This window comes from Hyperolius riggenbachi, chromosome 1 (assembly GCF_040937935.1).
Source record: "Hyperolius riggenbachi isolate aHypRig1 chromosome 1, aHypRig1.pri, whole genome shotgun sequence".
NCBI classification, from domain to species: domain Eukaryota; kingdom Metazoa; phylum Chordata; class Amphibia; order Anura; family Hyperoliidae; genus Hyperolius; species Hyperolius riggenbachi.
The window spans coordinates 514,988,065-515,002,341 of NC_090646.1; the positions used below are offsets into that span (position 1 = coordinate 514,988,065).

At 39.9% G+C, this 14,277-nt stretch overlaps 1 protein-coding gene across 2 annotated transcripts in view; it reads left to right on the forward strand.

The window, feature by feature from the left end:
- CCDC62 (coiled-coil domain containing 62) overlaps positions 1-12,244 on the forward strand; it is an 81,415-nt gene extending 69,171 nt beyond the window's left edge. For both annotated transcript variants that reach the window (XM_068244192.1, XM_068244186.1), the window contains exons 11-12: positions 9,470-9,580; positions 12,080-12,244. In XM_068244192.1, coding sequence (XP_068100293.1) covers positions 9,470-9,580; positions 12,080-12,082 — 114 coding nt within the window. In that variant the 3' untranslated portion in view covers positions 12,083-12,244. The remainder of the gene's footprint in view (positions 1-9,469; positions 9,581-12,079) is intronic.
- Positions 12,245-14,277: the final 2,033 nt, after the last annotated feature.

Genomic DNA, 14,277 nt, shown 5'->3' on the forward strand with positions numbered 1-14,277 from the left:
CCATTGATTAGGTGAGACAAGCTGACTATTCACCTAGGTATACAGGGCAGAGCAGGACATGGGGGGAGCGCAGGACAAACCGGGACAATACACGAAGTCCCCGATGTTAAGGCAGATCGGCGGTTCATATCTGCGGACGTTCCTAAATCAGGGACTCCCTGTATTTGGCATGTAAGATGCAGGAGCTTTTCCTTCCCATTTTTTGGGGAGAAAAAGTGGATGTTATATGCCAAAATAACGGTATACAGCATACATATATATCAAGCACTGTACCAAAAGAGCAGGCAATAAGTCAGGACAGAGTAACAGGTTGGGCAACAGGCTAGCTGATAAGGCACCGTACAAAGGAAACGGGCTAAAAGCAAAGTCAAGACAGGATAACCGGTTCAGCAACAGGTTAGCAAAGACAAGTACAGATCAGGAAACAGGTTCAGGAAATGTCCAGAGACTCAGGTCTGTGAATACCACGTTCTGGCAGCTAGCAGGAATAAAATTCCAGGGCAGTTAAAGTTAGTACTGCCACCAGCAGACAAGAGATGGCAGAACATGATTCCTAACAAAATCCATATGTGTATTTACACTTGATACATATTTTCACATGCAGAAAAAATTGACTGTTGCCTTCCTTTAGTGTGTGTTTATTTTTTACACTAGCTGCTGTGGAAAAGTGTGAGACCTGCCTTAATTGTCACCTCTAATTCTTGGACAGTAATGTTGGCAGTTAGGGGAATGTAGGTTGTCCTTAATTAATTTAATGAGTTTGGCTTTATTAAGCCAGTCATATCCTTTGCTAATTGGAGTTTATAATTTTTTGTTGAAAGTGTAGTTTACTATAATTTTCAGTAAATGTATTGTTAATTCCTTTACAAAGGTGAGATGCACTCCTTGCAGCATTTTCAGAGCAGATTATTTTGGTAATTAATTTACAGTAGTTCTTCCTGGTATATTAGCCAGCATCTCAATATATGGTAGTATGGGTTTCCTAGTTTTGTGCCATTTATTTACTTTTTCAGTACTCTTAATCCACTCTAGCTCTATTGATTTGGCTCCCTTTTTGTACCTAGGACATGATTCCCTGGCTTTTCCTGCCCCCATACTCTACACTTGGGTATGCCTACTCTGCCCCTTGAATCCTTTTAAGGGACTTCACAAAATAAGCAAGGTTTCTTCCTATAAGCAAGTTTTCTCCCTATGTATCTTATTGTCTTGACTACAGTACAACAGCACTGTATTAACAGATTTACAAAATCTTTATTGTGAAAAAAGAAAAGGTAGCGAATATACAAAGTATATCAGAGCCTTGAGGCGTCTACTAGATTACTGGATTTCACATCTCTGAAGATAATGGTCTTGTTACTGAGATAAAAAAAAAGTGTATTGTAGTTCATATTCCTTGCAGGCGACAGTATAGTATTGTCAATCATTTTCATTTGAATAATCTACAGTTTTTGTTTTTTTTTTGTTTTTTTTTAGTTCAAACGGATTAGTGTTTTCTGGCATTTCCAGACAAATGGGATATGTAAAATTCTTTCTAACACATATAACTGCCACAGTTGAATGGGAAATTTATATCTGTTTCTGGAGTTGAGCTTAAACCACACAGACTGGCACAACCCTTCTTTGTGTTTAAATAGTTGTTTTGACCTTGGTTCTTGCTGACCTGCGATGTGCTCTGTGACATATAACAAATGAAGAATTAATATTCCTTTAGTAAGAAAACAAACGCTGAACGTAGAATCTTACAGTAAGTTTTACAACTCATAGAAATGATCAGTTAACATACCTTAATTCTAAAATTATTTTATAGGATAAAACCTTCACTGTGTCTGCGGTGCCTGTTTTCAGTATGTCTTTCTTAATCTGTTGTCCTTCATGTGCTTTATTGTTAATCATTTACTGCTTGATTTACATGGTAGGTAACTTCTTGATATGATTAAAAATGAAATGACTGAAGCTTTCCAGATAAGGATTTATTGCACGTGTGATATTGTTTACCCTCTACATCAGGTTATCTCACTCCAGAGGCCCTCTATTAGGAAGCACATGCTGTCAGAAACCTTTCTTGTAGCTTATAGCAGTCAATCAACTTTCACCTGTCCGTTATTTTATCATTTGCTTAAATATAAAAATAATAGATTATTTTATAATGATTCCTGTAAATAGCAAGAAGTTTAAAGCTGTGTACACGTATACAACGGTTCCCAACAGGGGAGGCTGGTGCGGGCCCCCTCAGCCGAGACTTCGGTGTGTGTACAGCAGTCTCCAACCCCCTCAATGAGTCAGTGGATTGACTCTGCCAGGGGCATTGATCTCTCCCTCTCCTCGCTCCATTGGGAGCCGTTGTCCTCTCTGTAGCAACAGAACACATGGCTAACTTGTACAGAACTCAGACTGAACTGTTGCTTAAGGCATCGAGTCCTGATCTCTGCCGGGTGACATTGATGACACACGTGTACTACGTAGTATTTACATCTGGTCAACAAACAAGCTGATCAAAACGATCCAGTCAGCCACTGATCAGAAGTGAATTCTGCTGCCAACCATTTGGAAATTGTTCAATGCTCTTTTAAATATTGATCGGTACTGCATGTTGCACTGTGTACATGTGCAGCCAACCAAATAAATGTTATATTTATACATATAGATTTTGTATTTTCCACATGCCTAGGACTCCTTTCTAGTGCTGTATTATCATGTTCTACTAATATGCCTAGGACTCAGCCTGACCTGGAGAGACTGATATCCAGAATTCACCTACTATGCCCCCCACCTGACTAAAGCCTTTATTAGTCTCCCAGACTGATAACATTTTCATACAGATGCTCTCAATGCAGCATTTACTGTGATTCCAAAAGTTGAGTGAGACACCTCGATTGTGCCATCTACAAGCTTATTTCTTTGCTTACCAAAGAGATGCGTTTAGCTCTAGCAACCCACTGAAAACTGATATAAAGCCGCTTATGACATGAGACCAGGATATAGGCAAGCAGGAAATAACATCAGGAGGCTACATCTCCTAAATGCTTTCCATATACTGTATATTACCAGTACTTACAAATCGTCTATATTTCTTCTGTCCCAGGACATTATAAAACCGTTATATGACTCCATATCCTGTTTAATTTGTTTATTTGGTGTCAACTTTTTAGGTGCGTACATACGCACTACGAAAGAGAACGACGGGTCCGTCAGAACCTCCCGATGGGCGGTCGTTCTCCCGACAGTAGTGCGTGTGTACAGTCTGTCTGCAGACTGATAAGGCTGTTTCTGAACGATCCGCAGATCGTTCACAAACAGCCTTATCAGTCTGCAGACAGACTGTACACATGCACTACTGTCTGGAGAACGACCGCCCAGCGGGAGGGTCTGACGGACCCGTCGTTCTCTTTAGTAGTGCGTATGTATGCACCTTTAAAGGTGAAACTGATTTTTGTATTCTCACCTGCAAGCATAATTTGAGTATTCTGGTTTTAAACCTGAGTATTTTACAATATCCTCAGAAACAAAGCAAGGTGTCAGGACTCGCTAATATAAGATTCCGGTACACACTGTATGCAAATGCAGCCGAGTAGCTAACACTTCAAAAGAGTGACTTAACCACACACACTGAGGCTCAACACACAACATGCAATCTTGGTTGTTTAATCTTACCATTTTCATGTAGTAGAAGAGCTTATCCAATCAATCATTCAAGGTATTTTCAATCTGTTGGCCCTTATACTACATAGATTTGGTAAATCTGTACAACAAGATTGTATGGTGTGTGTTGAGCTTGACTCTTTGTAAGTAGATTTTGCATACAATGTGAGATCTGAATATATACCAGCAATCCTCTGCGAGACAGGTAACAAGGCACAGATATTATAGGAGTAGAACTGGTAATAGTCACCTGAATCTTAGTGGCAACAGCAATCCAGAAGATAGCAGGAGATGTTAACAAGGAAGTCCAGAAACTATAGCTTATTGGTATGCAGGTTCAAGGACCAGGAGAATAGACCAGGAGGTTGTTAGTCCTATAATGATGTGCTTATGGGTATGCAGATTTCAGGGCAGGATGAGATAAAGTCCAGAACACAGGAGTACTATATAAATGTCACAGTACAGAAGGGCTAGACAGAAATCAAGGTCAGGTAATCCAATGGTCAGGGCAGGCAGCAAACAGGCAGAGTCCAGTAACAAGCAATAAGTCCAAGTCCAGAAAGGCAATCCACAAGTTTTCAAAGAGCACCCAGCAGTAAGTAGACACGGGCTAACATGGGCAAAGTCAAAGTGCACTCAGTAACTTTAAATATATCAAAAGTTTGCTTTCCTAAAACAGAAAGAATTTGCGATAATTCAAGTTGGAGGTTATCGCAAATTCTTTCTGTTTTAGGAAAGCAAACTTTTGTTTTTCTTAACATCTTAGTAAGGGGGCTTTTAGGACCATTGTAGTCCCTTACACACCCCAATGAGTTCTGGGTCACCATGAGCTTGCTGGTTAGTCTGTGCCTTTTAAATATATCAGACAACCAGTCAGTGACCGGCCACATGCACACAACAGCCAATCACATGCAGGCATAATCTAGTTTAAATATCAGCTGAGAGAGTGATATCAGCTGACACATGTGGCAATACATGTCAACTAATAACCAGTACTAACCAGCAAAACATCCTGACAGTGTCAGCTATAGCACAGTGGCAAGAGCACTGCCTCCGACGTGAGAGACCAGGGTTCAATCCCAGGCAGGGTCAGCATCCACATATTATTATTTATTACATAAACCCCTGCCTAAGTGTCAGCTGACTCTACCTCTGTCTCCACCTCAGACCATACTGCGGCCGAGAGGAGCGATCCCTTACACAAGGTTGCCTGTTATTGCCACTATTGGTCATCATTGCAGTGGAGGCATCAACTACATTGATTCTGTCAAAGTGGATACAGTATTACAAGATTTGATACATTTTTTTGAAGCCAGGTACACAAAATCAGTACATAAGTGAAATCGGAGATCATCTCATGGTTGGGGTGAATTGTAACAGTAAAACTGACAATTCTACCAAAGCTGCTGCATTGATTTTTGGGCTTTGCCAGTAAAGGTACCACGTTATGTCCTTGGACAATTACAATAGTCATGCTTTACTTAAAGAGAAACTCCAACCAAGAATTGAACTTTATCCCAATCAGTAGCTGATACCCCCTTTTACATGAGAAATACAATGATTTTCACAAACAGACCATCAGGGGGCGCTGTGTGACTAATTTTGTGCTGAAACCCCTCCCACAAGAGGCTCTGAATACCGCGGTACTCTGGGCAAACTGCCACAATGTAACAATGTTCACAGACAGGAAATGGCTGTTTAAAGCTGTCTGTAACAGCCAGAGCAGCTAGAAACAGCTACATAACTTGCCCACAGTAACAATGTCACCATGTAATACATGTCAGAATGTGAACCTGGGAGAAGAAAGATTTTACAATGAGCAAACACTGACTAAATCATTTATACATAATTATTGTAAAAATGAAGCACTTTTTTTTATTAAATTATTTTCACTGGAGTTCCTCTTTAAGTATGGGGGCTGTTAAGCCACAGATACAAAAATGGGTGCTATATAAACTACTATCCAACAACTTCAACAGGCTCAAGAATATAGATAATGCCAACTGTGACATTGATTCAAACCATGTAGACCAGGACCTCGTAAACCTATTTTTATTAACGTTTGCTTTTAGAACAGACATGATCCTGCAGTGGAAAACACCATTGTCCATGAACATACAGTAGCACTGATATAATCACAAATGCAGGTTAAAACTTGATCATGCAAAGACATGGCGTACTATATTAAACTGATTAAAAAAACACCACTACTGTCTATGGGTCTAAGTTCATTTAAAGGAAACCTGAAATGAGAGAGCTACAGAGGCTGCCATATTAATATCCTTTTACACTATACCAGCTGCGTGACTGTCCTGCTGACCCATCATGCTTAATAGAGTCTGAATCACACGCTTGAAACAAGCCTGCAGCTACTTGAGTCACACTTCAGTCCGAGCACCTGATCTGTATGCTTGTTCAGGGTTTTTGGCTATAAGTATTGAGACAGGATCAGCAGGACAACCAGGCAATTTGTATTGTTTAAAGTGTACCTGAGATGGGTTTCCTCCAGTCCCCTCTGACCTGATTGGTCCCTCATCGTCCTCAGTTGCTGTCTGGTTCGACCGCAATTGGCCCCAGTAAGTCGTCCAGTCTGAGCCAGTTGGCTCACATGATATCCGGCCGTGCGCACTCCCCTGCCGCACTGTGAACCCCCATGCCACATGCTGCTCAGAATGCTCTATGCAGTGCAGGCGCATTGCTGCACATGCGCAGTTTGCCCCGAACTCGAGGACTTTCGGGGACCAATTGCTTCAGGACGAAGAGGCGGAGGAGGACAACGTGGGTGTGATCAGACCGGAGTGACCTGGAGGAAGCTCCAGGTACTTATATTTTCTTTTTAAGGCCCCATTTCAGGTTCTCTTTAAAAGGAAATAAATATGTCAGGCTCCATATACCTCTCACTTAAAGAGAAACTCCAACCTAGATTTGAACTTTATCCCAATCAGTAGCTGATACCCCCTTTTACATGAGAAATATAATGCTTTTCACAAACAGACCATCAGGGGGCGCTGTATGACTGATTTTGTGCTGAAACCCCTCCCACAAGAAGCTCTGGGACCGCGGTACTCTGGGCAAACTGCCACAATGTAACAATGTTCACAGACAGGAAATAGCTGTTTACAGCTGTCTGTAACAGCCAAAACAGCTAGGAGCAGCTACATAGCCTGCCCACAGTAAAAATGTCACCATGTAATAAATGTCAGAATGTAAATCGGGGAGAGGAAAGATTGTATAATGAGCAAACACTGACTAAATCATTTATACATAATTATGGTAAAAAATGAAGCACTTTTATTACTACATTATTTTCACTGGAGTTCCTCTTTAAGGTGTACTTTAAGATAGACTCTGGACATGTTAAGTGGGTAACTGTTCTGTGGTCTAATGAATTGTAATTTTAAATTTTTGGAACTTATGGATACTGTGCCCTCTGTAGTGAAGAGGAGGACACATCTGGCTTATCAGTTGATAAACCATCGTTTGGAATTCATTAGTGCACATGCATCTAGTAAGCCATCCTTGATGGTGAACCAGATAAACAGGTTTTGGAGCAACACATGCTGCCAATGCAGACAACGCCTTTTTCCGGGAAGGCCTTCCATGTTTCATGAAACATAATCAATATGATCAAAAGAGTGAGCATAGACTATTTAATTTTTACCATCAAAAGGAGTGTTGTTTAGCCAAAAATGTGTAATAATCACATTGAGAAAGGATTTTGATTTTGGCCAAGCATAGACTCAGCACACAGCTGATAAGACCTTAATATTGAGGTGGCCTGTTAACTAGGTTACATACAGGTATATCTTTTCTTTCCTGACTTTGCAAATGGCCAGATTGGTCTTTGTTGCATGTCTGTCAGCAATTTAAAACCAGAACTCAGGATATTTGAGAATGCTGACCCTTGACTTTTACACATTTAATTTACAATACATACAAATTCATATTAAAACCATATAGCCAACTCATATAACTACATGTCATAAGATTCCATAAATCTGTCTGCAAGTAAATATCTAAAAAAAAAAACAATATGCTATTATAGCTGCTATTTGCAGATTATCAGACTTTGCTGTATGTACAACAGAGTTTAACCAAGCAGCTCGGGGTGACCCAAACCACTAGGAATGTATAGGCTTTTTGGTCCAAGCCCTATCCCATACAGCCATATCCAGTGTTCTCTCCGGGCTCTTTTAGCCGGGTGCTCCACCCGGCTAGTTTTGATGAGCACCCGGCTATCATCGGCTCACCTCCTCCTATTCTGTAAGCATAATTGCTCACAGAAGCACTGGCCCAGCATTTTTTCATCTCGCCCCACCCGGCTACTTTTTCATGCCAACCGGCTACTATTTCATGCCACCCGGCTGGAAAAAATTTCTGGGGAGAACACTGCATATCAATCCCTGCCATGTACTGAGGAGGTCCAAAAGTCTGAAACACGCTGTCTAAATGTGGGTTTGATGTGGCTGTGTAAGATTTAAAGCTATAGGCTTGCTATACACCAGTGATTCTGAATGCTTGCCTGGCTTACAGGGGCGAAAAGAGATAATTTGAATATTCAGTGGTGGTGCATTTGGGTAACCACAAATGTTCACTTATAGCTGAATTATTTCCTTCTGTTTTAAGAAGGCAAATTTCACCATGCTGTATGTACAAAAACTCTTTATATATATTAAATCTGAACAGTAAAAATTAGCTTGACATTTTAAATCGCAGGCTTAGCCCAACTCAAAAGTATAACATCTGCTACACTGCCTCTTCATAATCTATTTATCATATATAATGAAAACCCTGATTAATATCCCCTCCATATTAGCTAAGTTAAAGGAGAACTCAGTGCCCTGCCATTGTATAGGAATATTTGTAATTTGTACTTTTCAAAAAAATGTTTGTCCTTCAAAAGTTATCAGCTGCAAAGATTGTAAACACTTTCTCCAGCCAATTTACCAACTCACTGTTTAAATAATCCTGAAGATTAAGAGGCAAAACGGATTAGCAGGAATGACTAAAGGAAGCCTGAGAGAAGCAGCTTATCAATCTTAACAAATATCATAGGAAGTGTGGAAAGTATAATTCATCTCACTCCAAGGTACCCAGTATTTTCAACCACATGAATGTTGGTTTTGACAGTCTTTCAAGGGAAGCTTTTATTAAAATATTCTAATAACTGATAAATCTAAGGGGATACTTTTATTTAATTCATCCTGGAATTTCCCTTTAATGGGTGAACTTGGCAACTTTTTTTTTATAAACCATCGTAGTTTTATAAACTTGTTTCTGCAGCAGTAAAGCACAGAGCATTCTTCTCGCAAAATTCCTTAGTTCTTGCAGTAGGTAGAACTCCAAATACATAGGAAAATATATGCGTAGTATTTTTTTAAAGCCATAATTGTAATGATAGTAATTATATTTTGAATCACTAAAACATAAACGTATTAAAAGGAATCTGAAGTGAAAATATACATGTTATAAAGAATTGTAAATGTAGTACAGCTAACAAATTGAACATTAGTAGCAAAGGTATGAGTCCCCTATTGTTTCCAGGAAGGGAAAGAGAGAAAAAAAAAAAAGCTGTATAACTGAAAATAAAAATGAGACTCTCTTATTTGCTACTAATGTTCTATTCATTATCTGTACTACACATACAATTCATCATATCATAAGTTTTTTTTTCACTTCAGTGTCACTTTAAATAGTACACATTTCTTTTAAGGTTGACCACATAGCACAGATGTCGTTCTATATGTAATACTATAACTGCTGTAAATGTCTGTCCCATCTTCTGCAATCATATATAATGGTGTACGATTTTTCATTTTCTCCTTGCTAGGATATGTGCTCACCAACATGTAAACTCCAGCGTTTGTTAGTGGAATCTCGACAGCTAGTTACAGATCTTGAACGTCATAGTCTTTCTGCCCCACACTGCAGATCCAGCAAGGTAAGACAAGAGAAGAATGTGCCTACATGAGGTGTGTGTTATAAAGTACACAGTATGTTGCATCAATATTCACCCGTCGTGTTTCTCTGAGATGGGGCCAAAAAATAGGTCAGTGTTAGGCAACAATTGCAGGATGTGAAAATCTGATAGAGTTTTTAGAAAAAGACTTGCTCCCATGATTACAGCCAAAGGCAGTTCCAGCAAGTTCTGAATTTGGATGATGACTGCAGTAGAAACATCCAGAGGGGGAGGGGGGATTAATGTACTAGTACAAGGTACTGTGTAGTTATTGAATGTGTGTGTATTTGTGTCTTGTATTAACAATTTCTTCAGGCTTGTTCTGCCCATGCATGCAGTAGTAAGGTTAGTAAGGTAATGTTTTCACAATGACCTTATATTTTGTTGTTGTGTTTTTTTTTGTTCCCCCCCCCCCCCCCCCAAATAATATAGTACAAAGCAGGAAATTCTCATAAGGAGGAGATACAGGTACATGAGAATAATTGTGGAAAATGAAAATATTTTGATAGTACATGGTAAGATATTATGCCCAATATCCCATTCATCTTTTCTCCTAGGTGGTATTTTCACAGGACCAATGAATTTTACCAGTTGTAAATAGCATTTTCAAATGACAGCTGGCTCTTAAAACAAGTATTTGCCACCTCAGTAGTGCAGTTTGCTATAATTAATGATGCTCTGCTAAGCCCAAGTCGGTCCTTATTTTTGGTTGGACTTTTTGGTTTGGAATTCCAGTCACCTCTTTCACCTCTGCCCTACCTCCTCCCTCCCGTTGTCACACTTCCCCCTACACTTGCCACATTCCCCTCTCTGTCTTGGCCCCATAATGACGTTATTGAGTGGCCTTTGCATTAATACGGAGACCAAGTAGCAAAGGTAATTGCGAAGGAGAGGGAATTAGTAGTTGGGTTAGCAGTGAAATTCTCAGAAAACTCTTTGGGGCTCAGAGGAGCTTTTACTTATGTCAGCAACTCGTGGCAGTATGGAGATGTGCCTTAAATAAAAAGAACTTTCTATTATTTCCTAGCTGGTATGGTTTGTTCAGCCTTCAGCCACACTTTTGATAAAATGTCAAACCTTTCCATTCACTGACTGAAAAGGGTTTACTGTTTTTTTTTTCCATGACTTGTTAAAATCAGGATGGATGTTGAGCTCCATTCATATTTTTTATTTTGACTGTGTAGCAGCATGGACCCAGACTCTGCTTTTTCCATCAAAGCTCAAGTGAATTTGCGCCTGCACAGTAGCTTAGACCTGATCTGGCTAAACTTTTTCCTGCCAAAGCTCAAGCAGATTTGTGCTACTACACAGGCACAGTGCTGCCACTCGCTGTTGAGCTTTGGGGGTCTCGGTGCTGGAACAGCTTAGTGGAAGATCCAGAGGCTTCCCTCTCCTGAGGTTGGCATATAACTTTATTTTTATTTTATTTTTTTTACAGAAACTTACCAGTTTACTTTAAAGGCCCGAGCACACTTTAGGTTGATAAAAAAAATACACAATAATGCATAATAAAAAAAACATGTATTGGAGTGCATTTTTAGAATGGTTTCTACGCCCTTTCAGATGTCCGTGCATATCACAGAATTCGGGAACACAACACACAGGTGCGCTCAGACCCTAACCTTTAATAAGAGACCTAGCCGACCCGCACCAACCAGGGAAGAGTAGATGTTTTTCTTCTTCTTCAAAGCTGCCACAGTACATCGTAACTCACTCAGGACATTTTCACATACTCCATTAGTTCTGAGAACCCTACCTATTGCCTTCTGTTTTACAACAGTTTCAGAAGAAAATTGCACCTTCTTAAGAAGAAGAAGTCTGAGGCCATTCTGCATGATTTCTCTCAGACACTATTGATAAATTTACCTCAATGACTCATAGACATTTGGGGTGTTGATATTTCACCCATAGAATCTCAAAAGGCTTGTGTGATGTCCGCCTAATCAGCGGTTGTAATGCAAGGTGTGGACACAGCAGGGCACACAGCTGAGTCCATGCCAGGCAAACCACAAGTTGCCACCCACTCGCTGCAGTGAAGAAGAGGGGAGCGAGCGCAAGCTCGCTGTGGTCATTGGGGTGCGTGGTGGTCATGCACAAGCTTTGGTCACAGAGGCGTGTGGCGGTCATGCACACAGCAGCAGTTATGCTGTGGGCTGGTCGTGTGCAGTGGGGGTGGGCGTGTTGATCAATTCTTGAATAGAATCGGGATTACTGGTGCAGAAATGGGGCAAAAAGGGAGCAGGTGTCTAGATCAAAGATTCTGATTGGTCCCTGTGCACAATTGCTCCACTTCTGCACTTGTTTTGCACCACATTTGCTTCACTACTCCTTGCATTAATTTTAGTATTGACAGCAGTCCTAATAAGTCGTGAGTGTTATTCAGGACAATTAGATCTAAAATACACATTTTATTTTTAAAATCTATATTAAACATAATTTTTTCATTCCTAATTTTATTTTCTTCTTTTTTTTTATCAACAGTGACAGAACATTCCATGATTTCTTCCAGTCAACATCAATGAAGTATGAAGAAATGTGTCAACTCTAGTATTAATCACGCAGATTACAAAGGATTTTTAAAAAAATCTTTTTATTTTTTATTGCTGTTCTTGTATTTTTTTTTAATATAAAATCCTACTAAAAACATTGGATGCATTTTTGTAGACTATCATTACTGAGGTCCTGTACCGCAATTTGTATTAATTGTCTATACTGTATGAAAGAACTTGTGACTGGACCAGTATTAAATGATTACCCTTGAATGATAAGGAGCACAGCTTGGTTAGTTTAAGAAATGCTTTGCAGCATTTTCTTTTGCTGAGAATTGCTGTCATCTTGAATTCTGCAAACATTACATTATAGCTCAACCATAGCTATTTTTAAGTTGTTTTTTTTATTAGGTACTGTAATTAAAGAGGAACTGTAAGGAGGTTTTTTTTTTGTTTTTTTTTAAAGTGTGTTATGAGGAGGAAAAGAAGAGATAAGCAAAACGAAAAAAAAATCCTCTTATCCTGTCCGTGTCGTGTAGAAAGAGTGCCTTATGCAACATGGGAGGAATCATCTTTACTACTGGCTCGTAGGGCTAGAAGGTTTTTTTATTTTGTTCCTGAATGAAAATTGCAAAAGCAATTGTGGAAAAATGTTGCCATGATTTTCAGTATGGAACAGACTACTTCTCATACTGTTATTTTCTGCTATTTATCTGATCTCCACTAGGTGGAAAAGGCAGTGGCTTTATGGCTTAGAATAGAACACTGCTTTGCTGTGATGAAGAGGGCCATACCCCTTGAAACATAAGCGTCCACCATGCAAATGGTGACGTCACTGAAAACAGCGAGGATTGTCTGAACCAGCTTGAAGCATAGCACTTCCTGGACGTAAGCCGCGTTCGTGGAAGCTAGTCTCAGCGTGGCTTCACCCTGCGTCTGAAACCAGGGCTCTCCCTGCCTCTCCCCACTCTGTGTCTGGCCAGAAGTAGTGGTGGATAAAGGTAGATAGAGGTGCTTGACTTCAGCCATCCTGCCACCAGGAGGGTAGCGAATATCTGAAATACCTGCTGGTATCTAATGTATATACAGTCAGAGCAACAAAAAGCTTTGCTGAATACTTTCAAAGTGCACTGCATTACTTTAAACAATCCGGCAATCCGTTTAACATTGTGTGAACCAAGAGAATTGAATTCATAAGCATATTGTGGACTTGTGTCCGTTGGAGGAAAGTTTACAGACAATGAACTTTTTGTCTTCTTTTTAAAGGAGTTTTACATGCAACTATCATATCTTTTAAAGATTACATTTGACAAGTAGACTTTGTGTTAAGTGGAATCCCATTATCTTTAACTAGGGTCCTACTTTTTTTTTTGCCCACAGCACCTCACCGCAGTGAGAGTGTGAGAGAGGTGCGTATGTTGGTGGTGGCATTAAGTTTTAAAGAGACTCTGTAACAACATTTTCAGCCTTATTTCTGCTATCCTATAAGTTCCTATACCTGTTCTAATGTGGTCTGTCTTACTGCAGCCTTTCCTAGTTGCACAGTGGCTGTATTATCTGTTATATAATCTAATCTTCTTTCCTTTGTCGGTTCAGGCAAACTGTGCTGCTCTTCTTGTGATAGGGAGAAGCTATACACACCCTCTCCACGCCCCCTCCAGGCTCTGTGTAAGCACAGACTGAGCTCCTCTCAGCCTATCACATGCTGGTTAGCAGCCATGTCTTGTTTGTAAACACTGTCTAAAACTGGCAATTACAAGCCAGGATTGCAGCAGCGAGTGACAGAAACCGCACAGGGGCCCAGGAGAACATAATTAATAGAATGGTATGCTTTTTATTGTAAGTATTTTAGAGTACAGATTCTCTTTAAAGGATACCACAACTAACATGTGGCATAATGAGATAGACATGGGTATGTACAGTGCCTAGCACACAAATAACTATGCTGTGTTCCTTTTTTTCTTTCTCTGCCTGAAAGAGGTAAATATCAGGTATGTAAGTGGCTGACTCAGTCCTGACTCAGACAGGAAGTGACTACAGCAAAAATCTATTAACCCTTCGCACACTCACATGCAAATGTTCAAACAATTGCATTCACAGATTCACTCATCCAGGCACAACTGTTATCCCTACAGCTAAATTAAAAGCCAGGGTTTTAGTTCACAGAAGAATGCATTCTTATGCTTAATC